Source organism: Leptonychotes weddellii, chromosome 5, assembly GCF_054177405.1.
Source record: "Leptonychotes weddellii isolate Sample4059 chromosome 5, ASM5417740v2, whole genome shotgun sequence".
Classification (NCBI taxonomy): domain Eukaryota; kingdom Metazoa; phylum Chordata; class Mammalia; order Carnivora; family Phocidae; genus Leptonychotes; species Leptonychotes weddellii.
The window spans coordinates 8,772,151-8,793,870 of NC_138373.1; the positions used below are offsets into that span (position 1 = coordinate 8,772,151).

Genomic DNA, 21,720 nt, shown 5'->3' on the forward strand with positions numbered 1-21,720 from the left:
TGACCCGGACCCCCCCCCACCCCCCACCCCCCGGCAGGCTGCCTCCTTTTTCCCTCCAAAGCTTTTGCAAAGGCTGTGCCCTCTGTCTAGAACACCTTTCCTTCTCTTCTCCCTGGCCTCCACTTGGCTTTGAGACCCAGCTCGCGCATCCTTCTGACACCCACCCCAGGGGGCGGGGAAACTCCTGTAATCACAGATGTCAGCTGACGACTCCCGCTGCCCGGGAACAACCGGCGAGCAGGCTCCCAGTCTGGCTCGTCCTGTGTCCCCAGCGTCTAGCCCAGTCTGTGCTGTGTGCGCAAATGGAGGTGCTCAGTGAAGGCTTGCTACCAAAAATTCCTATAAAATCACATTAACATTCCACTTATACAAACTAAATGCAAACTGCACTATACTGACCGCAGTCCATCACCTGGGGAGGGAGGAGAAGGTACAAGACAACTTTTGGGGGTGAAGAATATATTCATTAGTATTATTTTTCTTTTTCAAGATTTTATTTATTTGACAGAGAGAGAGCGACAGCAGGAACACAAGCAGGGGGAGTGGGAGTGGGAGAGGGAGAAGCAGGCTCTCCGTGGAGCAGGGAGCCCGATGCGGGGCTCGATCCCAGGACCCCGAGATCATGACCTGAGCCGAAGGCAGATGTTTAACGACTGAGCCACCCAGGGGCCCCAGTATTAGTTTTCAATCCTGGCACTGTTGCTTGCCCTTAGGTCAGTAACTTGAACTCTCTCTAGGCCCGTTTCCTCACCTAAAAATTCAAATAAATAATAACAAGCTTGTAAGATGTTAAGAGCACTAAATAAAATGTAAATTAATACTTAATAAAAGATACTTATCTTTAAGCTCATTTTGCACTATACTGGCCAATTATATATATAGCAGTCCCATATGTACCAGTTATTAATATTTTAATATGTGATTTCCAAGTAAGACATTTGCATTTTAACCAGAAGATAGTCATTATCTGCATCAATTATGGTGATGACTTCACAAGTATATCCATATGTCAAAACTCATCAAATTGTACACTTTATGGGAACTGTACATCAATAATGTACCTCAATGATGCTATAAAAAAATTCACACAGGGCGCCTGGGTGGCTCAGCTGGTTAAGCGACTGCCTTCGGCTCAGGTCATGATCCTGGAGTCCCGGGATCGAGTCCTGCATCGGGCTCCCTGCTCGGCGGGGGGTCTGCTGCTCCCTCTGACCCTCCCGACCCTCCCCCCTCTCATGTGCTCTCTCTCTCAGTCTCTCTCAAATAAATAAATAAATAAAATCTTTAAAAAAAAAATAAAAATAAAAATATACAGAAAAGTTTAACCAAATTTATAGTGAACACCTGAATGCTCACCATGTAGATTCTAAAATTAACATTTTGCTACACTGATTTTAATCATCTATCCATCCATCTATCCATAATAGATTTTTAGGTAAGAGAAATGAAGTGTAAAAATGTACAATATTGGGGCACCTGGTGGCTCAGTCGGTTGAGCACCCGACTCTTGATTTTGGCTCAGGCCATGATCTCAGGGTCATGAGATTGAGCCCCCTGATGGGCTCTGCACTGAGCGTGGAGCCTGCTTGAGATTCTCTCTCTCCCTCTGCCCCTTCCCCCCACCCCGCTCTCTCATTCTTTCTCTCTCTCTCCAAAAAAAGTACAATATTAATTCCATTTTAGTAAAACAGAAACAAGAAAAGACTGCACTGTGTGTGTTTGCAAAGTCTAGGAGAAAGTATCAAAAACTTTTTAAGATTTTATTTATCTAGCAGAGAGAGAGAGAGAGCACAAGCAGGGGCAGCAGCAGAGGGAGAAAACAGACTCCCCGCCCAGCAGGTAGCCCGATGCGGGGCTCGATCCCAGGACTCTGGATCCTGACCTGAGTTGAAGGCAGACGCTTAATGACTGAGCCACCCAGGCGCCCAAGAGGTGCCCAAACTCTTAATGCTGATTCCCTGAGGGCCGGGTTTGTAAGGAGAGGCGGACAGATCATCTTATTTCTCTCCTCACCTCTAATGCTGACTAGTTGTGAACACTGGAAATGCCCTAACAAGGAATTTTAAAAACTCTTTAGAATGGAACAGTCTCGTCCAGCCCTTGACATCGCATCGCCATCAAGGGAAACTGAGTCAAAGGGTTCAAGTTTTGGGGAGGTGAGCCCATTCCCGGAGCCCCCCCCACCGAGCATGTCAGCCAGTCCTGCCCCATGCACGGGGGTGTGTGCACACACAGGAGCATCCAGGCCCCTGCGTGTCCCCGCAGATGCTTACACTGACCTCCCCCTGCCTCCCCGTCCCAGCGCACCCACCTCCTTCTGCCCAGGAGCAGGTGCATCAGTGTGTCTGCCAGGTCCTCCGGCACCAGCGACAGCCCTCCTGCAGGGTGTCCTGGGCACCTGGAGAAGGTGCGGCCTGAGCCTGCTTCCCCACACAAACACCTCTGTGCTCCAGGCTCCAGTCACTACTCTTCCCCACCCTCAGGCCCCACTGGCATTCAGGCTCTTCCAGAAAGATCTACGGCCCCCTCCTCATCACGGCGTGTTTTTCACTCAACAAACATTTATGGGAGCTTGCTCCAGGCCAGGCGCCCAAGACACCCGGGGGCTTCCAGGCTTGTGGGGAAGACAGGCACAGGTGTGGTGGCCCCAGGGCACAGAGGCGGGCACCAGGGCCATCAGGCAGGGCATCGGCCTGGAGGAGGAAGTATCTGGGCCGAGGGGGAGGGCAGCAAGTGTGCACTGGGGGGTGACAAGTTGCCACAGTCAGGGAGGACGTGGTAAGAAGGGCCTCTGGGAGTGCAAGCCAGGGAGACAAGAGGGTTGGGGGGGGACGAGAGGGAAGGGGTGTCCCTTCCCATGTGCGCAGGGCCCCCAGGAAGGGAGGCCTCCCCGGGGAGGAGCCGAGAGGGGGGTTCTACGACCACCTCGCCCCTGTCTCTGGCCCCTCTGCCCAGTGAAGCAGGAATGGGGGGTGGGCACTGATGGTAATCCCCCTCCTCCTGGTCCATCGGCTCCCTTTCAGCGAGCCCACGGGTATTGTTCTGCCTTTGTAAAGATGGAGATCGAGTGACAAAGCCGGGTGGGTGGGCAGGCGGCCCAAGAGGCCTCTTCTCTCCAAGCAGCATCTGCATGGGGGAGGGAGTCCTTCCACACACCCCCCACCTTTGGCTTCCCAGGAGCAGCTGTTGCCATGGTGACAGGCCTGGCATCCCCCAGCTCCTGGGGCGCCCTCCCCACTGCCACTGACAGAGGAAGGGCCCCCAGACTCCTCTCCGCCCTGCTGGGGGGCAGGGGCACAAAAACCCTGGCTCCCGGGCCCAGTGTGGGTAGCAGGAAGCCTCCACTGTCCTCAGCCTCTGCCCCCGGCTGCCCACGGAGGGGCTCCTCTGGAGCCCCCACCTCCAATGGACACCCTGACGTGGGGCCCCGCTATCATTCATGCACCTTTGCCTCCGGGGGGCCAGACACACAGAGAACTAAAATGTCGCCATGGTCCTCCAGCAGCTGCTGGTATTGGGGTGGAGCAGGGGGTGGAGGGAGGGCTAAGAGTTCCCGAATGCACAGGGAGGGGACAGTGGGTGGGCAAGGACCCTGGGGCCCGGGAGCAGAGCCTCCGGCCCCATCCAGGAGAGCTGGAGGCCGGCACCTGGGAGGTGATGCCGGAGGCTGGTGTACCCAGCAGAGCAAAGGGGAGAGCCTCCCGGGCTGGGGAGATTGAAGGCATGAGGGAGGGACGTGGCATGGTGTTCTCAACGGGGCGGGGGGAGTCATGGCAGGAGATGAAGAGGCGGGCTAGGGGCTACGGCTGGAAGGCCATCTGCTGTCATCCTCAGGAGCATGAGCTTCACCCTGGGCAATGGGAAGCTGCCTCGGGCATTCTGCGAAACTGTTATCCCTGACCACAGGGTCAAGGTGGGGTCCTTTTTTGCAAGATACCCGACCTCCTTGGGAAGTTCAGGATCTTGCAGCCATACCTCTCGAGGCTCAGGTGGGCTGAGTGTGGACGAGGCGCTGGGCACCGGGCTGCACGCACCTCCACGGATGCCCAATCTCGTGGGGCCTCTCAGCACGAGGCTGGGTGCACGCCCGTGACAGAACACGCCCCTTTCCTTCTCCCTTCCCCACCTCAGCATGGCTCCGGGGGCGCTGAGCGCATCACCCTGAGTCCCCACCACGGGGCAGGTACCCTTCCTCTGGTGGTGGGCAGCCTCATGCTGGGAAAGAGCCTGGAGGCTCACCCTGACCCTGTGGAGCTGTGTAATCCGAGCAAATATCTTGAGTTTTCTGAGCCTCAATTTCTCTTCTGTAAAATGATTACAGATTTCCTTTGCAGAACTGTTATGAGGGTTAGAAAGGTCACGGTGGGAAGTGCCTGGCCCAGGGTCTGCGTGGTTCATGGGACGTTCTGGGTCCATCTCCTAGACCCCTGCAGGGCAGGCTTCTCCCTCGGTCCCTCGTGCTCGAAGCACCCTGAGCAGCAGCTAGGGCGTCTGGACCTGTGGAGCCTGAGTCTGGGTCTTCCTCACCCTTCCGGGGGTGAGGGCAGACGTGAGGAGGGTAATGAGGTGGACTCCCAAGGTATCTGTGAGGTCCCTCTGCTCTGCAGGCACAGGAAGGAGAATAGGGCTCTCCGGAGGCTGTTGGGGTGGTGGCTGCAGGCTCCCTGGCCAGAGAGGACCCCCCAGGGAAAGCCCTATGCCCAGGGAGCTCAGGGGAGGGGAGGGGAGGGGAGGGGAAGGGTGTCAAAATGAAGTCCTCCAAATACTGTACGATTTCGCTTACATGTGGAATCTAAAGACAAAACTCACAGATACAAAGAAGAGATTGGGAGGGGTGGGCAAAATGGGTGAAGGGGGCCAAGAGGTACAAACTTCCAGTAATAAGTAAGTCCAGGGGACGCCGTGTACAGGCTGCTGACTACAGTCAGTAACGTGGTATTGGACGTTTGAAAGTTGCTGAGAGAATCTTGGAAGTTCTCATCACAAGTGAAAACAAATGTGTAACTGTGTACGCTGACAGATGGTGACGAGACTTACCTGGTGATTATTTCCCGGTGTATACAAATACCCAGTCATGTTGTGCACCGGAAACTAATGTTACATGTCAATTGCACTTTGATTGAAAAAGCCAAGTCCTGGGGCACCTGGCCGGCTCAATTTGGTGGCGCCTGCAGCTCCTGATCTTGTTGTTGTGAGTTTGAGCCCCACCTTGGGTGTAGAGATTACCTAAAAATTAAAAAATAAATAAAAATCTTTAAAAAAATAAAAAATAAAAAGCCGAGTCCTTCAGCTCTGAGGGAAGCACTTCCTAAGTACCTCTCAAAGGTGTCAAGGTGGCATTCTAGAGAGCGGAGCCTCCCAGCGATACAGTGACACCGCGTGGCCCCCACTCCCCCCAGAGGAGTACAGCAACCTTATGGACCGAGTATAGGGGTGGGGGCGTGGGGGGAAACACCTGGCTGGCTCAGTCGGTAAAACAAGTGACCCTTGACCCTGGCGTTTCAAGTCCGAGTATGGGGTCCGGACTCAGTCACAGATGCAACACTTAATAGCTCCGTGCCCTTGGGTATGTCACTCCTCTCTGAGCCTCGGGTTCCCCACCTGGATTGCGGAGAAGAGACAATGAGGTCATGTTGTGCAGTGTGACCGATAAGCAGGACGCATGCAACAAATAAGTTGCTTGTTTTCACGAGACTGTCTGCCCGTTTTGTAGGAAAGGAAACAGAGGCCGAGGGAGAAGAGCCCAAAGTCGCATACAACTGGTGAAGTCGCAGGCTGCACTTGAACTGTCACTGAGTACAAGGCCGAGGCTTCGCAACGCGTGGAGGACTCAAAAATGGGTCTGCCGCCTGGGGTAAAGAGAGGCGACCGGGGATGAAGGGCAGAAGAATCTTCCGGCGGTCTTGTCGCGGGGAGCGTGGGGCAACAAGGGAAGGGGAAGCACCGAGTGTGAGCGCTCCGGCCCCGGGCGCACCTGCACCCCGCCCCGGCGGATCGCGCCCACGCGGATGCCGCGGCGCGGCGGGGAGACGCGGCGCCTTTAAAGCCCGGCGGGGGGAGGGGCGTGCCCGGCGCGCGGAGGGCCCGCCCCTGGGCGTGTCCGCCCGGCGCCCCGCCCCGAGGTTTGTAGCGGCGGCCCCGGGAGGCGGCGCCGGCTCTGGCTCCGCGGCCGCTCGAGTGGCAGCGGCGGCGGCCGCTCGGCGGGCTCGGCGCCTCCTCTCCCTCGGGCGGCTTCCCTGCGCGCTGCCGGGGCGCCCGAACGCACGCGGGCGGCTGGGCGATGGCCCGCGCCCCGCGACGTGGCGGGCGGGCACGGGGGCGCCAGACGGCGCGGCCCGAGTGAGCCGGGGCCGCCCTCCCGCCCTCGGCCGGGGCCGCCCGGGATGGCCGTGCCGCCGCTCCGCCGGGCGCTGCTGCTGTGGCAGCTGCTGGCGGCGGGCGGCGCGGCGCTGGAGATCGGCCGTTTCGACCCGGAGCGCGGGCGCGGGCCGGCGCCCTGCCAGGCGGTGGAGATCCCCATGTGCCGCGGCATCGGCTACAACCTGACCCGCATGCCCAACCTGCTGGGCCACACGTCGCAGGGCGAGGCGGCCGCGGAGCTGGCCGAGTTCGCGCCGCTCGTGCAGTACGGCTGCCACAGCCACCTGCGCTTCTTCCTGTGCTCGCTGTACGCGCCCATGTGCACCGACCAGGTCTCGACGCCCATCCCCGCCTGCCGGCCCATGTGCGAGCAGGCGCGCCTGCGCTGCGCGCCCATCATGGAGCAGTTCAACTTCGGCTGGCCCGACTCGCTGGACTGCGCCCGGCTGCCCACGCGCAACGACCCGCACGCGCTCTGCATGGAGGCGCCCGAGAACGCCACGGCCGGCCCCGCCGAGCCCCACAAGGGCCTGGGCATGCTGCCCGTGGCGCCCCGGCCCGCGCGGCCCCCCGGCGACCCCGCCTCGGGCCCGGGGGGAGGCGGCGGCGGCGGCGGCGGCGGCGGCGGCGGCACCTGCGAGAACCCGGAGAAGTTCCAGTACGTGGAGAAGAGCCGCTCGTGCGCGCCGCGCTGCGGGCCCGGCGTCGAGGTGTTCTGGTCGCGGCGCGACAAGGACTTCGCGCTCGTCTGGATGGCCGTGTGGTCGGCGCTGTGCTTCTTCTCCACGGCCTTCACCGTGCTCACCTTCCTGCTGGAGCCCCACCGCTTCCAGTACCCCGAGCGCCCCATCATCTTCCTGTCCATGTGCTACAACGTCTACTCGCTGGCCTTCCTCATCCGCGCGGTGGCCGGCGCCCAGAGCGTGGCCTGCGACCAGGAGGCGGGCGCGCTCTACGTGATCCAGGAGGGGCTGGAGAACACGGGCTGCACCCTCGTCTTCCTGCTGCTCTACTACTTCGGCATGGCCAGCTCGCTGTGGTGGGTGGTGCTGACCCTCACCTGGTTCCTGGCGGCCGGCAAGAAGTGGGGCCACGAGGCCATCGAGGCCCATGGCAGCTACTTCCACATGGCGGCCTGGGGCCTGCCGGCCCTCAAGACCATCGTCATCCTGACGCTGCGCAAGGTGGCCGGGGACGAGCTCACGGGGCTCTGCTACGTGGCCAGCATGGATGCGGCTGCACTGACGGGCTTCGTGCTGGTGCCCCTCTCCTGCTACCTGGTGCTGGGCACCAGCTTCCTCCTGACGGGCTTCGTGGCCCTCTTCCACATCCGCAAGATCATGAAGACAGGCGGCACCAACACGGAGAAGCTGGAGAAGCTCATGGTCAAGATTGGGGTCTTCTCCATCCTCTACACGGTGCCTGCCACCTGCGTCATCGTGTGCTACGTCTATGAACGCCTCAACATGGACTTCTGGCGCCTTCGGGCCACAGAGCAGCCCTGCTCGGCAGCCAGCATGCCCGGCGGCCGGAGGGACTGCTCGCTGCCAGGGGGCTCGGTGCCCACCGTGGCTGTCTTCATGCTCAAAATCTTCATGTCGCTGGTGGTGGGCATCACCAGCGGCGTCTGGGTATGGAGCTCCAAGACTTTCCAGACCTGGCAGAGCCTGTGCCACCGCAAGATGGGAGCTGGCCGGGCCCGGGCAAAGGCCTGCCGGGCGCCCGGGGGCTACGGCCGTGGCACCCACTGCCACTACAAGGCCCCCACCGTGGTCTTGCACATGACTAAGACGGACCCTTCTCTGGAGAACCCCACGCACCTCTAGGGACACAGGCCTGCGCGGGGCGGCTGTTGCCCCCTCCAGGCCCCCCCTCCGGAGGAGACAGCTGACTAGCAGCTGCCCAGCTGTCAAGGTCAGGCAAGTGAGTGCGAGGGGCCGAGGACCAGGGCAGGGAGGCTCTCCTGCCACCTCGATTGCCGGGACCCAGTGAGGCTCACTCCCCTGCGGCCTAGTGCAGGGGGTGGGCCTGGCCAGGTCCCCACGGGGTCCTGGGGGAGCATGCGGCGAGGAGGAGGGGCAGAAGAGGGCGTGGTCCAGCAGGGAGTTTATTTAATGATGTAATTTATTGTTTGAGTTTCTCTGGAAGCTGTGACTGGAATAAACCCCCCCGTGTGGCACCGCCGAGTCCTCTGTGGGCCGAGAAGGGGGAAGGTAGGAGGGTGGGGGCCCTGCGGGAGTCTCCCTGGTGGGCAGAGCGGGGTGGGTGCTGGCCTCATGCGCCGGCCCCCGATCTCTGGCTCCCCCCCGCCCCCCGGTCAGGAGGGCGTCCCTGGGGAGCAGCTGTTTCTGCAGAGGTCCCCGCGTGTGCGTGTGCGTGTGTTTTCCCCTCTCGCCTGTCTTTGCACCTTTGCCTGAGTCCTGAGCTCCCGCTTCGCAAAGTGTGCCTGGGATGCCGGCCGGGCCGCTCCGGGAATCCCTGGAAGGACACCCGTGGCCTTGGGGACTCTAGCCTGTCTGGGGGGTGTGGGTAGGACTGCTTTCTTCACTCGTATGAGAAGTGAGGGCGCCGACCTGTCTCCAAGTTTCCCTCGGAGCCTTAGGACCTGCTCCTGCTGTCTCGGGTGGGCGTGTCCCGCTGTCCCTTCCCGGGGCCTGAGGGCTGAGGCTGGAGTGACTGTCCTCATTGCCTGCCAGGACTGCCGGCGTTCACCTCACTCCCTGGGGTCCTAGTCAGGGCACCCCACCGCCTCCCCTCAGCAATCTGGGGGGAGTGGAGATGGGGCCGGACTGGTATGTGGGCATCTTGGGCAGCCCAGACAGGGGACATGGGGAGCCCTGGAGTCTAGTGGGAACTGGGCCCCCAGCTCCGAAGGCTGTGGAAGGATTTGCGGTGTGGAGAGCTGCGGTGAGAAATGGGGCAGGTGCAGGGGAGTGCACACGGCTGCTCCAGGGCACCTTGCACACTCGTGTGCCAGGGCCCAGGACAAGGTACGTGTGTATGTGTGCGCCGGGGAAGCCCAAGGCCGTGGGGACCTGCGCCATCTCTGCCCACTGTTAAGGAGTGTGTGGCCCTCCCACGGAGACCCCATCAGCTTGGGCTGGGGGTGGGGGCTCAGACCCCAGAGGCCCATGTTGGCCTCTGCTCCAGCCACTGTGACTTCAGCCAGGTGAGGGCCTGCGCCACTGGCCCTGGGTGCATGATGCGCAGAGCCAGCACTCAATGTCACTGCCAGGAGGCCCCAAGGGTCTAGCCTCGCCTCAGAGCCTCGGGGGGGCCCAGGGTCGACTGCTTCCTATCAGTAGTAGGGCTGAGTTCCCAAAGCCAGGGCCTCTCAGGCCAGAGCTCTGTGCCCTGCACCAACCAGTGGTCTCAGCGGGCGAGAAAGACACCAACTGAAGATCAAACAGGCGGTGTCAAATTCCCATCGGGAGCTGAGCAGAGTTGAGGACTGTCCTTCCCCGCAAGGACCGCCCCGCCCCCCGGGGGAGCTCTGCAGCCAGCCACCTGTGCTCATGCATTTCCTGCACGGCCTGTCCCCCCAGCCCCCCCAAAGCCTTTCCCCTCAGGGAGCATGCAGGAAGGCCTCTGGCCTTTTTTAGTCGGTGAAGCCAAGTGACCCTGACACCTTGTCACTCCCCCCGTGAGGGTCCTTGACTGAGAGATTGCGCTTGTTGAAGGTGATGGGGGCCCGGGTCGGAAGGGGGCGGGGGGCGGGGGCAGGGGCTGCATTGAGCTGCGCTCAGGGCAGGGGCGGTGGGAGCAAAAGGAGAGGATTCTGGAGACTGGGGAAGAGAAAGGCAGGTGACATGTGTATGGGCAAAGGATGGAGGGGACGCTGAGCATCAGGAGCGGCACCAGTCCACCCCTGTCCCTTGCCAGGCAGTGGTCAGGGAGGGGCGCAGTCAGCTAGGTCCCGCCAGGTGGAAACAAGATTTGAGCTTCCAGAACAACTGGGAGGGGAGAGGTGGGCGGTGAGGGGCTCTGCCGGTGGCTTCTCAGCACTGGGGGACACCAGAAAAGTCCCAGACCCTGGGGGAGAAGGAAGAAGGAAACGTTTATTAGAGACCTTTTCCAGAAGCCTTCCACTTGACCCTTCTCTCCCCATTTCACAGACAGGGGAAGTGTGGAGAGCTTGCTGGCTGGAGATCACACACGGCCAGGCAGCCTGCGGCCTCCAGAGCCTTTGTGACTTCCGCCACACCACGGATTCCATCGGGACGGCAGGTGTTAGAACCCAGGGCGGGTTCGTCCAGGGAAACCCCTCCCTCAGCGGGGCCTCCCCGCCCCCCAGCCCCCCAAAGGAAATTCCAGAACCCAACACCTGCTGGCCTGTGCACGGGGTGCCCCCGGCCCCGGCGGCACATCTGTGCGCTGCTCACGTCCACGCGGGCTCCGCTCCTCCGCGGCTGAGCTTGTGCATGGGAAGCCTGAGGCCAGGGAACTTCTTAGCCCTGACCTCGGTGTTAGGTCCGAGGAAACGGTTCGAAGTTCCCAGGAGTCCGCGGTCAGACGGAGCAGGTCCCCCCAAAGGGGTGTCAGTACCTGCTCTGCCTGCCTGCTCTTGGCCGCAGCCTGGCGAAAGGCCCCGGGCCTGGGCAGTTCTAGAAGCATCTTGCAATCCGGGCCCTCTCCTCCTGCCCGGCTTGGGATTCTCAGTGCCCTGCGTGAGGACGCCCTGGCTCCCGGGCAATGCAGGCCCCGGCTCACTGCCACCCCTGACCAATTTCCAGAGCCTCCCCAGAGCCCGGGTCTGAGGAGGCGGCAGCGCAGGCAGGGCTAGAGGGAGGGCTCCGCTGAATCCCAGGAGCGGTGCCTGTCCTCGGGAGAATGTTCTCGTTCCTGTTTGCAGGCGTCAGCCCAAGTCCGGTGGCTCCCCTAAGGTCCCACCCTTGGCAGGGAGGCCGATGGTTTAACAAGACCAGGGTGCATGCCCGCGGGCGCCACCCTCAGGTACCCTAAGAAACCCACTGGGGAACATGACTTCACGGACGTGGCCGGGCCCCCGTGTCCGGCTGTGACCGTCTAGGAAATGCTCGGAGGTCGTACAGTTCCCTTGCCCAGAGCCGGAGCGCTGGCCACATTGGGGCGGACCTCCGGGCAGGCGGCTCCCCACCCCACCCCAGGCCCACACTCAGCAAGGCCACAGAGCAGCTGGGGCAGAACCCGCACCCAGGGCTCCAGGTTCTCTTCAGATTTCTTCCCGTTTCAATCACTGCCGCCCCGGGTTCGGGTGGTCTGGGAGCCGAAGTTCCCTCTCGGTAGATGGGACCACACCGTGGGCTCTGCAACATCTCTGAATTCTGTAAGCGGGTGGCCACCTGGCAGTGACCTACTCCGATCAAGCACCCGGACTTTAAAAACTGCCAGCATAAAAAACACGAAGGCGTAAGTAAGACTGGCTGTGTGGTGGAATTGCTGAAGCACAGTACATGGGAATTCATTGTTTTCACTCTTTTTGTGCTACATGTTCGAAATTCTCCTTGAGCTGTTTTAAAACGCCAGGAGTTGCCCCAAAATTAAGTCCTCAAGCACTATACAAATTCCCACAGTGAAGCCTTTAAGAATATTTTCCCCGAATTCCTAGAATTCTAATGAAAATTTGGAGGGAGAGAGGGGGCTTAGGGCCAAGGCCAGGAGAAGCTGAAGGTCACACTTCAGGGATCCTCTTGCTCCTGAAGGACAACTGCCCCCAACAGCAGTACCAGCACTCAGGACTGCACGATCCCCTCCCTCCCCCAAGAGCACAAAGAAAGATTCGCCAGAACCGTTTCTTCTTTATAAACACAAGTACATAATGTTTATTTGAAATTCCAATTTATTACAAGTTTACCCTTTAATGGGGCCCTTCCTCCTTAAAGACAATAAAAAAAAAAAAAAAACAACAGTTCAGGTGTCACTGAAGTGGGAACACAGGATTCCGCGAACAAGACCAGACTGGCTCTAGGGTACGAGGCAGGGCACGGTGTTGGTGGCCGGGACTGTGGAACCGGAGCGGCAGTGCTAAGCCCGAAGCTGGGGGAGAAGGGACAGTAAACCTATCCAGCAGCCACTGGAGCAAATCCCCAGTCTCCGGGCAGGGCAGGCGGGCGCGAGACAGGACCACACCTTGAAGTTCCGTATTAAGAGGCTTTATTCTCAAGTTCTAGGAGCTGCAATCCCCTGGTGGACAAGTTTTCCCTTAACTTAAATAGGTACAGAAGAGCTGAGGTGCTCACATTTTCTAAATTCAAAGCTGACAGAAAAGAAAATTAAACCCTGTCTTGCATTTTTATCAAAATCTGCCAAAAAAGGGAGAGAAGACTACGAGGTTCTGCCTAACTAGAACTACTAGGGCCAGACTCCGCCCCCTGCCCCGCACGGACACGGACCCCTGTGAGATTCAGCTGCTCCGGGAGCTCCGCGTCTGCGTCCGAGGCCAGAACAGGCTCGGGAGGAGGGAGGAGGCGGCTGGAGATGGAGGAGGCAGAAACGGCCGCCAGGGCAGGCAGAGGGACGTGCCCGACCCCGCCAGGTCCCCCCGCTTGCCCTGCTGAGCCTCCAACCCCGCTTCTCTGACGGCAAGAGGATGGGCTGAGGGAGGCGACGGGGCAAAGTAAAGCAAACACGTTCTCATATAAACTGTACTGTACATGTGCCAAAGCAAGATGACAGAAATATTTTACAAGATGTTCTTTATACAATACCACTGCTGAAACAAGCAACTTTTAATAACTAGAAAAGTCAATTTAAAAAAATTAAACATTTAAATTCTTCCTGCTTTTCTTCTGCTCCCCTAAGAGCTTGTGTCTGGTATGTGGGTGGGCTGGGCTCCAACACCCCTCTGGCCAGATCCATCCAAGTAAAGGTTATATGCATGATTATAAGCAGGACTCCAGTCTCTAAGTGAAGTGCCTTAGGTTCTTTGTGGGTTTTGTAGGGTTTTTTTTTTTTTTCAGTTTTTTTGTTTTTGATTTGGAAGGGGTGAGGTGGGGCGGGAGAGGGGAGAGAGCGGTCACAAAGAAGGGGAGGGGTATTCAGGAATGGCTCCAGGACATGTCCTTTTACTCTGCCAAGAGCAACTCAAAAGAGCACGAGTGTCTCGTGATGCTGGTGAATACAGAATGCGGTATGGCCCTCACTGCTACCATCACCTGAGGGAGAGGCAGGGAGAGACAGAGGACGGGCTTCAAGACACAAGACTGGGTGTAAATGGAGAGTAAAAAAATCAACACCGCCTCCCCACTGGCCTGATTACCCCGATCCTTCCATGTAATACAGTAATCCCTCCCCTGGAGACCAGAGGCTTGGCACTGTCGTGGTGGCCAAAGCGGGAGGGGCCGCAGGAAAGAAAGTTAAAGGATGGGGGCCCACGAGAAAGCCGCACCCTTGGCCTCTCCCTGGAAACACTCAGCAGGGTTGAGGCCACCTACCGCCCACAGTATCTCTAGGCAGAGACCACCAGCCCAAGAGTAGGCTCTCCAAGGAGCTCTGCCTGCTTAGGGCCCTCTGGAGAGCTGGGCAAGGCAGCACAAGCTTGGGATGACGGGCATTTCTGGACTCCCTGTGATCTCCTCCCTTCCACATTCTTCTCCATCTTCCTCTCTCGCTCCCTCCCACCCTCCCCGGCTCTCTCCGTTCCCCCCCCCCCACCTCAGCTCCCTTACCAGGGCCCTGCCTCTCTACTTCTTCTGCCTTCGTCCCCTCGACTGTCCAACGGGCTCTGACTCACTGTCCCCTTCATCTTCAGCAAGCCGATCGGGAAACTTCTTGCGTTTCCTGCGGACATACGGGTGGCCAGGAAGGTGTTTATGCAACAGAGCCACCAGACACTGTTCTGTCTTCACCGTGCAGTTCAGCACATGGCTGCCTCGGCAGTTGTAAAGCTCAGCATTGGTAAACACTTGCTTCATGTCAGTAAGAAACTCCTGCACAGAGCGGTAGCTCCCACAGGAACATTTGTTCTGCATTGTCTGGAAGTCCATGGGGTGGGTGATGATGTCATAGTAATCCTCAGCCTCATCTCTGGTCACGGGCTCCCTGTGGAGAAGAACCAAATGGAGATCAGAGCGCGAAACCTTGTTTTCGGACCACCGTTCCCGGAACGCCCACCCCTGCTGAGATCAGCCAGCGGGCAGGCAGAGAAGAGGTGTGTTCACCTAGGACCAAATGCTGTCTCTACCGGTCTGGGAAGGAATGCCCCCCACACTCAGACATGTCCTAAAGGAAGGATCAGGGTCGTCCATACGACCTCCACTCAGCGCGGCCCCAGCCAGCTGGCTGGCTGCATGCTCGGAGCACCCACCAGGCCGGTCCTGCTCCCCGGGGCCTGAGGACACAAAGCCCACCTGAAGGGCCAGCTGAAGCGGTACTTCACAATCTTGTGGAGGATCTCTTCACACTTCTGCAACTCGAGGCTCTGCCTCCGGGAGCTCCGCTTGGTCTGAAGTACCTGGCACCAAAGAAAGAGACATGTTATTACAGGTCCGAGAGAAGAGTGGACAGAACAGAAAACGTATATATCCTTTGAAAAGAAAACAAAAACAAAAACAAAAAGCTCAACCATCTTCTTGGAGCAGAGACAGTCAAAGTCATCTGACATTCCAGTCAGGGGGCATGCTCAGCGGGGCAGACCTCTTCCCATCAGCCCGTCGGCCCCTCCCTGGCGGACGCGGATCAAAGCAGCCCAGGGCAGGCAGCAGCTGCCGTTACAGCGGTCCCGCTAGAGGTCGGCCAGAGAGGCCACTGTCACCAGCGCACCGGAGCGCAGATGGACCCGGGATCACGTGCCCACCGGGAGGGGTATAAACGAGCCACCGCGGAGACCCGCACGGGTTACGGGGACCACTGGCAGCCCATTCTCGGGGGGTTGGGGGCTCTGAGGAAGAAAAGCAAGAGGTACGATTCCTCTCCCAGGCCCTCCTGCTGCAAGCATGTGGGAGCTAAGTGGCTGGGGAGGGTGGGCGTCCCCTCCAGGGAGCCATTGCCACTGTCACTCACAGCAGTCGGAGCCCCAGGCTTGAAGGGTTAGTTAGGGCTGGGCCAGCAGAAGGATCTCGCATTGCCCCCGAGCTCCCTAATGGTTTGCTTTATGCCCCCCAACCCCAATCTGCTCTGCCAAAGTAAGTACGTTTTCAAGAGCCTCTGACTGTTCTTTAAAGCTCAAGTGAAATCTAAGGAAAACCACTAAAATTACATTGGTTGAGGAGCAGAGGGGAGGATAACACCCCTCCCACAACAACTGTGGGCAAAAGACCCGGGAGTGACTGAGGCTCCGACATTGCTGGCATTCCCACAACGGAGACCCAGCCCCTCCGAGCCACTGGAGACACATGGATACTATTTTAAAATCCTTAACAAGTCATGGGCTGCCTCTTAACTGGAGGAGACGAAGTTTGCAGGCCACAGCAGGGGAATGCCGGACATAGCTGCTCCTGGGGGGCCCGTGGCCTCTGTCTGCCTACAGGCCCACCCAACTGCCGCATCAGCCTCCAAAGGGAGGGGGGAGGGGCCCCCACCTGTTGCCCGATGGATTCCTGACGCTGGAGTGGGGGCTGAGAAACGACGGGTACAGCGAGGAGGCGAAATCACTCACCAGCTCTTCAACCTCCGCGTCGTCCACAGGTGGCGCCTTTGGCCGAGACTTCCTGGTGGGATGCGGCTTCTTACCTGGCCGGCGGCCTGGCCTCGCCGCAGCGGGGATGACACCCTGCTTGCCCCGGACGGTCTTTCGAGGTCTCACTATAATAGAAAATATGGATTCAGAGCTGAACAACGGAGGATGAAGGGAGCATGCCTACGGGATGGGGAGAGCATCTGGTCGAGCAGAGCAACAGCTCCCTTTGCTCATAAGTTGCTCTTGCTCTTGCTCTCCTGCCCTATCAGACATGACGCTTTAAAGGTAGAGAAGCAGATGAATGGATACCTTTCATCAACTGCCAAAGACCTTCTAAGAATCTCTTCCGAAGGCCAGTTCCTTCAGAATGGCTACTCTCTGTCCCCGCTCTGTTCACAGCTACTCCTAGGAACAAGGCCTCTGAAGGGAGTCAATGGCAAGCTGACTCACTCTGGAGGAGAGGCCGTTTGCTAATAGGTCTGCCTGGAATTCCCAGAGCCCAAGCTTGGCCTGTGAGTGTGTGTCCTTGCATGTGAGATGGAATCTGACTGTAGGACAGTTCTCGCCTCCTAGTTCCCCCAAATAATCCTATGCTCACCACCACAATCTTCTGGGAGAAAAGCTGTTATCTACTCGAAGTCTTCCTCAGTGAATCCAATTTAAAGGCCTGCCCCAGTCCTGCTTTCTTGCATTTCTGAAAACCAAACAATGGGCCAGGCCACTTCCATAAGAGCCCTGCCCAGGACCCCCAAAAGGAGAATAAGGAATACAAAGGCCCCCAAGATGACCCGTGTCTCAGGTTGACAACGGGTGCTCGATGTCAGACAAACCAATATTTCTCAATACGTCCTCAGGGAGTGATGCTCCATTAGGATTAGCTCAGAGCTTCTCCACTGAACACATTTTCCCTTCAAAGTAGGGAGGTGACATTTGGACAGAGACAAGGGTATACAGAGCCAATGACACAAAGAATCACTAAACAATGTTTCATATTCTACTTCTAGACTCTGATAACCTTTCATTGGCTATTTTAAGATCTCTAAGCTCAAGACCAGGCTTGGAAGAAAGAATAAGAAACTGACACCAAGGATGAAACTCAAAATGCTAGAGACGGCCACCAACCCAGGGCCTTGAGTTGGGAACTAGGGAACACATCTTTGGTGGCCTAAAAGGTGGAGTAGACAAAGGGTTCTCAGATACCAATACTTCCCAGACCCCTTTGGCAGATAAGACCCTAGAAAGCTGGACAGAACAATTTTTTTGGAAAGAAAACAGTAAGTTGCAAGTGGAAAGCTATCACTACTCTGAAAATAAACAAAATGAGTACACTGTCACATTCACAATCTATTCCCTGACAACCCTGCGTCCCAATCATATTCTCCAGCTAGCAGACGAAGTCTCTTCATAATCTGGGGTTAAGGGACTACTTGTGTTCTGACCCTGGACAACTGGGAAATCATGCCTAGTGAACAAATAAAAGGAGCTCTGTAGGAACGAGAGAAATTAAGGTATTCCAAATGAGAGCCCTGCAAGATTGGAAAGATGGGGACAGGCGTACACACCCAAACCCCTCAGGTTTTAGCAGCACCCCTCCTGTAAAACTGGTCATGCCAAGCATCTTCTCAGACTCCTTACACCAAGGTCTAAACGCTCAGAGTGCTGTGATCTTGGGAACTGTACCATCTCTTCAAAAGCTCATCAAAATCTTGATCTGTGGTCTCTTTTCTACTAATCTATAAAGAAGGGTATATTTTGGATATATATACCCTTGGAGGAAGCTGTAAAACGCTAGACTGCAGAGCTTTAGGTTTAACCATGAAAATGCCTCATGAAAAATGGCTGTTAAAGAGTGAGAGTCAATGCGGTTAAGTGTAAAGGAAGAGCCCCCCCCAAAATCCCCCATTGGCATCTAGTCAAAAACAGATCTGAACCTTCCTAACAACCACCCTAAGCCATGAAAAAACTAGTCTTCTCTTTTCAAACTAGCAAAGCTAGTTTGCACACTATGATGAGAAAATCACGTGACCAGAGGAAAAATCACTTCTCTGAAAGCAACACTGCAGCACAGCCAAAACCACTGTTAGGAGAGGACAGTGAGCCTTGGCCTTCCTTACCCATGGTCCCCACTGTCCCCATACACTGAGAGGCTCGAACCAGCAGACTCGTCATAAACACACCTGGAGTCTTGAATTCCACTAAATGTCGGACCAAATGGATCTACATAGGGCTGATGTTCTTAAGACCAAGCCATCCAACTCCCACTAGGAAGGTGGTTACATGGCACCTTGAAAATCCCTTCAAAAATCACGGCAGTGGAGTCACCCCACAGCCAAAAGATGGAGAGAAAGATGATGGCCCGACGGCAATGCTGGGTGGGTGGGTGGCTACTGCCAACCCAGTCTTTCCCAGGGCAGCTTGGAAAACTGTGAGGTGAACTACAAAGGCAAACTGAATACTTACATCGCAGACCAGCCACCTCATAATCCTCCTCCTCCTCTTCCTCCTCCTCCTCCTCATCCTCTTCATCACTCTCATCATCTTCACTGTCCTCAGAGGCAGACTCTTCGGTGTAATTTCTGTGGGGAGGGAAACAGATGTAGGGAACGCGGGTCTAGGCCAAAGTGGTCCTAAGAAAGAATGAAGGCCCACGGGGATCCTCTTCACAGACTGGGTAGATGAGATGACTGAGGGCAGGGAGCCTGAATCGAGGCTAGGACACGGGCAACAGCATGAAAGCCTAAGCAGGCCTCCTCCAACAGGCCCCAAATGCTTTGGATAAGACACCAATAGCAACAGAAATCAAGATCAAAATACAACCCCACCTCTCCTCACATAAAACAATACAAAACCTATTCATTCCTTTTTTCTCACGAAATCACCCAGAAAATGTAACATTTCAGATATTAAAAGCTGTTCCCAACTCTGGGGTGGACTGAAAGGATAAACAGCCTGGACAGGTGTTACTCCACCTTGACGGTCCTCTTCTAGGAGTAGAACAGCTTACAGATGACCATAACATCAAAGCAATGGTAATCCCAGCTCAGAACAGCTGGTCCAAAGCCCCGCCATTTCAGGGTAGTGTGCCTTACTTGGCTCTAAGTGCAGCGGGAGCGGAGTGAGAAATAACTGAGTAATGCTGTTAGATGGGGTCAGGGTCAAACAGCTCTGCCCTCTCAGAGACCAAACCAGAGCACCTATAAGCTGCCCTTTGACCACCTCAAACTGCAATGTGGAAAACAATGGCATTAACTTGGCAAATATTAGGCATATCCTCTTCACAAGGCCTTATTGGGATCAGGGTGAAGAACAAAGCACCACCTCTACCCTCAGGGTACTAACAATCTCATGGGAAGACAGTCAACATGTAGACTAACCATAGAGGCAAGATGCACCAAAAGACTGAGAGATTGGACACTTGGTTGGAACACAGAGAGGAAGAATTAACCCTAAGAATATAAAAACAACATCTCAAACAAGCAGTGAAATTTTAGATAGGCTGTAGTCAGTTCCCTCAGTTCTGGGGAGAGGGAATATTCCCAGCGAGGAGGAAAGCCCAGCAGACAAGGATACCCAGTCAACAGCCTGCACCAAGCACACAACATGGGAATAAGGGCTCATAAAAACAGACCGGTATTGTCTAAGAGTCTCAAAAATCAGGCCAGGGAGTTTGGACTTTATTCTAGAGGCAATGGAAAGACTTAAGTTTTAGGATAGTGACACGAACTTATCTTTATGCCTTACATAAACCATTCTGGTATCCACACCAAAGCTGGATGAACAGGAGGGGCAAGACCATGAGTTAAGGAGTTGAGAAGCCACCGAAGGAGCTCAGAGGAGAGATGGAAGAGGGTCAACTGACAGCAGGGACCACAGAGAGGGGCAGTAGGAGACTGACTCATGAGATGTCTGGACACGGAACTGACGTAAATGAACTGAGCACGAGGGAGAGGAAGATGTCCAAGTTGACCCCAGAGTTCTAATCATGATAAAGAAGGAAAACAACAGGTATGGGTAAGGAAGGTCATGAGTTTCAGGACTCTGAGCAGGGGGTGGTTGCAGACGTAATTCAGAAGAGGGCAAAGTAGAAGCGTTAAGGCAAAGGGAGATAAACTGTTATCTGAGAAGGTATGATCCAGAAGATACAGAACATGTCTGGTAGTGAAAACCAGGAATGTCAACATCAAGCTAAAATGAAATCAGAGCCCTCTGAGCTCCTACTTAAGTAACCCCAATGATCAGGCTCCGTACGCAAAAGATGAACTTAAAACTCCTTAGAATCATTCCGTTTGAGTAACTAAAACTTAACTGTAACAACCATTTCACTTATTTGTTTTGAGAGAAGAAATTCTCACCTGCCACGGGAGTTGCGCCTGGCGGTCGCAGGCTGGCAAGCAGGGCACTGCCACTCGCCGTCTGGGACCTCGTAGAGGGCTGGCCTCAGACAGAACAGGTGGAAGGCTTTATTACATTCATCACACAAGATCAGTTTGTCATCCTCACCTGCAAAGAGAAAAACTTGTACAGCATTGTTGGGAGCATGGCAACGGTCCGCAAGCCCGTAACAAAGAGCCACTCACCCTCGACTAACAGCATGGGGGAGCAAACATAGTGTTATCACTTTCTTTTTAAATACAGTCATTTCTGATCAGAAATGTAGCATAAACTAGGCTACTGGTAATTTAAGACTCAGGTCTTCTGACTTAAACCCCCAAATCTAGCTCGGCCTAGGGAGGACAGTTAAAACATTTACAAAGTAGCAGCAAAAACCAAGTCGTAGCAGGAAAGGTGGCTGTTCATCTCAAACTAAGAGATGAATCCCACATGAAGTATTACATTTCCTGCCCATCCTCTTCCTCGACCCCCAACGCTTCCCAACTCCTATATGATTCGGTTCTCTTAAACCACTCGGTGTCAAAAATGCACGGAACCAACCTCACATGGTCATTTCTCTCTCCGACCTTCATTCTGAAACTTCAGCATTTAGAGCAACTGATAGATTTTTCACAGGTCTTTCTATCCTTGGGAATTAAATCCTAACCTACTTCACAAAATAACGTTAGCCACTGAGAAGTCAATCGCTTGAGGGCTATTAGTCATGAAGTTCCTTTTACACGGGCTCTAAGAGCTGTGACCATTAAAGAGCCCCAAATGCCTTGCTCTGTAGGACTCAGTGGCAGAGGGCCCAAAGCGGAGTATTCCTCCCAGTCTGCAAATACTGCCCTCTGCTGGCAGACGTCTTACTTCGTGGATGACTAAAAACTCCGGGAGATGATAAAAGAGATTTAAAATTTTAGGTTAATGTGTTCCCTGTAGAAAATTTAAAGACTGGAGAGATAAACTGCTCTTATACTCAAACCTGAGGAACAAAGGGCTTGCTCTGATTTACTGTCATGTTATTTAAAAGAGTAGCATTTTACAGACCTCCAGAGGAAGGTAAAATCTGTCCCACTATACTTCAAAGCTGTGTGCACAGAATTCTTCAGCGGAGGAAATATCTTTGGAATGGAAATCCTAGTCCCTACTACACTCAGATAAGCAACACTGATCTAAATATACCTTTCTTTCGACAAACTTTGCATCGAGCATTTTCTGCTGACATATCCCACTTGATACAGGCATCAAGCATCCCAAGTAGAACATGCATTCTGGAAAAAGTCTGAGCTTCACGTATTGCTGTCTTCCATTTTTCCAGAGCAGATGCAACCTAAACAGAGACCAAACCAGGTCAGCATTACTACAATGACCTCAAGGACATGACATGTAGA

At 55.7% G+C, this 21,720-nt stretch overlaps 2 protein-coding genes across 3 annotated transcripts in view; one reads left to right on the forward strand and one right to left on the reverse strand.

Moving 5' to 3' along the window:
- Window positions 1-6,303: 6,303 nt before the first annotated feature.
- Window positions 6,304-8,539, forward strand: FZD9 (frizzled class receptor 9). The gene has a single exon (XM_006743879.3). It carries the CDS (start codon window positions 6,384-6,386, stop codon window positions 8,184-8,186), a length of 1,803 nt encoding a protein of 600 aa, XP_006743942.2. The 5' UTR covers window positions 6,304-6,383; the 3' UTR covers window positions 8,187-8,539.
- Window positions 8,540-12,475: 3,936 nt separating this feature from the next.
- The window catches only part of BAZ1B (bromodomain adjacent to zinc finger domain 1B), a 71,426-nt gene continuing 62,181 nt past the window's right edge, over window positions 12,476-21,720 (reverse strand). For both annotated transcript variants that reach the window (XM_081819486.1, XM_081819485.1), the window contains 7 exons: window positions 21,512-21,659; window positions 20,308-20,455; window positions 18,416-18,531; window positions 15,935-16,080; window positions 14,688-14,791; window positions 14,007-14,379; window positions 12,476-13,493 (listed from right to left, as the gene is read on the reverse strand). In XM_081819486.1, coding sequence (XP_081675612.1) covers window positions 14,022-14,379; window positions 14,688-14,791; window positions 15,935-16,080; window positions 18,416-18,531; window positions 20,308-20,455; window positions 21,512-21,659 — 1,020 coding nt within the window. In that variant the 3' untranslated portion in view covers window positions 12,476-13,493; window positions 14,007-14,021. The remainder of the gene's footprint in view (window positions 13,494-14,006; window positions 14,380-14,687; window positions 14,792-15,934; window positions 16,081-18,415; window positions 18,532-20,307; window positions 20,456-21,511; window positions 21,660-21,720) is intronic.

Coding starts and splice junctions, on each gene's coding strand:
- FZD9 (XM_006743879.3), top strand. CDS start 6,384: ATGGCCGTGCCGCCGCTCCGCCGGGCGCTGCTGCTGTGGCAGCTGCTG.